The sequence below is a fragment of the Dreissena polymorpha genome, chromosome 4 (genome assembly GCF_020536995.1).
Source record: "Dreissena polymorpha isolate Duluth1 chromosome 4, UMN_Dpol_1.0, whole genome shotgun sequence".
NCBI lineage: Eukaryota > Metazoa > Mollusca > Bivalvia > Myida > Dreissenidae > Dreissena > Dreissena polymorpha.
Window position 1 is genome coordinate 85,128,698 of NC_068358.1, and position 1,668 is coordinate 85,130,365.

The 1,668-nt window shown below is 34.2% G+C and overlaps 1 protein-coding gene across 2 annotated transcripts in view; it reads left to right on the forward strand.

Moving 5' to 3' along the window:
* Positions 1–1,224, forward strand: part of LOC127879128 (heat shock 70 kDa protein 12A-like) — a 7,559-nt gene extending 6,335 nt beyond the window's left edge. For both annotated transcript variants that reach the window (XM_052425799.1, XM_052425800.1), the window contains exon 9: positions 1–1,224. This exon is cut by the window's left edge and continues 235 nt beyond it. In XM_052425799.1, the coding sequence (XP_052281759.1) occupies positions 1–479 (479 nt within the window). In that variant the 3' untranslated portion in view covers positions 480–1,224.
* The last annotated feature ends 444 nt before the right edge of the window (positions 1,225–1,668 follow it).

Below are 1,668 nucleotides of genomic sequence, written 5' to 3' on the forward strand. Positions count from 1 at the left end.
CTGTTATGAAGGGTGCAGTCATATATGGCCATTCTCCCATGGCAATTACCGAGCGCGTTTCAAAGTATACATACGGTACAGATATATCATGCACCTTCATCGACGGGGAGCACCCATGGTCTAAACGTCAGATTCATAAAGATGGTGTCATACGGTGTACAGATATATTTTCCAAACTTGTTGAAGTTGGAGATAAGCTTGTTGTCGGCCAAGCACAGAATGAGGAATCATATACACCAGTATTTGATTATCAGACAGCTATGGATGTGACAATATTTGCTACTAGTGACAAAAATCCCAAATTTACAACCGATGTCGGATGCCAGAAAATTGGCGCTATTAGTGTACCACTTGCTGGAAATGGGACCGCACGGTCAGTTAAGGTTCGCATGATTTTTGGTGGTACTGAAATTACCGTGGAGTGCCAGGAAATAGCTACGGGAAAAATCACACGGTTGCCAATTAACTTCCTGATTTAAATGACTTCTCGTTTGAGGAAGAAAATGTCTACGGACGTACATATCCGTTAAGAAAGTGTTTTTTTTATTTGCTGTTGGGGTTATGATGAATACATGTCAGTTTTCTTAATCGTCCTAGGTTCGATGTCCTTGAATTAACCTTGGTTAGTTTAAATTAATCATCAACGTTATCGTCTCGATATTCAACAGTCTAAAACGTGTGCAATTGAAACTTAAAGTTCGAGGTTGTCATAAATTTGAGAATGAAATAAATACCATTCGTGTTTTTAGTATTCGGACATTATTACGTCTCTTCTTGTTTAAACGCACCAAATACAGTATAAAAGGGTTGTTCACTTACAGCGTTTGTTTTATTGTAGATGCTCAGATACTCTTTGTGAGATAACCATCAAAACAATTATGGATATCTTATTTACAATGATTGTGTCTATCATGTTTTTTTGTATTTGCTCATTTGATGTTATTGTCGTTTACACGCGCTCCTTTATTTTTGAAAATGTATTTTAAAGAGTCTATTTTTTCAATCCACTTTCACACTTGATTTTAACACTCCATTAAACACTATGATTGTGTGTGAAAATTATTGTTTTTGTTTAATTTGGGTGTTTTGTTTTGAAAGAATCATGTGGAACATATTTATTCCAACTCGTATTCTTTTCATTTTATAAACGGATACATATCATCGAATGGAAATTCTCTTGTAAAATGTAATGTAATTTGCTCAACAAAATGCCAGTTAAACGTTGTTATATTAACCTTTTTATCAGCCTGGGCGATTCTTTGTAAATCTTATAAAGTAGTATTTTGGAATAGGAGTATATACCGTGCAGTAAAATAGAAAACAATTTATATATTCAATTAATCATTTCGAACACTAATCCATCGTTCAAATTCTATATTGTTTGCATCACACTTTACATATAAGTGTATAAATTGTAAGTTATCTAGGTAAAGAACATACGAACATAACCGTTTTGCCTGGCGTAAGGGTGAAGCAGCCATTACAGACCGGATTATTACGAATCAGTGAGCAATTAGTACTGACATAATAGGCCCTCCGTATCTCCATAAGTAAAATATTGATATCACAATCATACGTCAAGTATTAATTGTCTTCCTTTTCTGCATAAAATCAATGTTAAACGAAACATCATGCGATCTACACTTTATAAACGTATATTTTATAGTA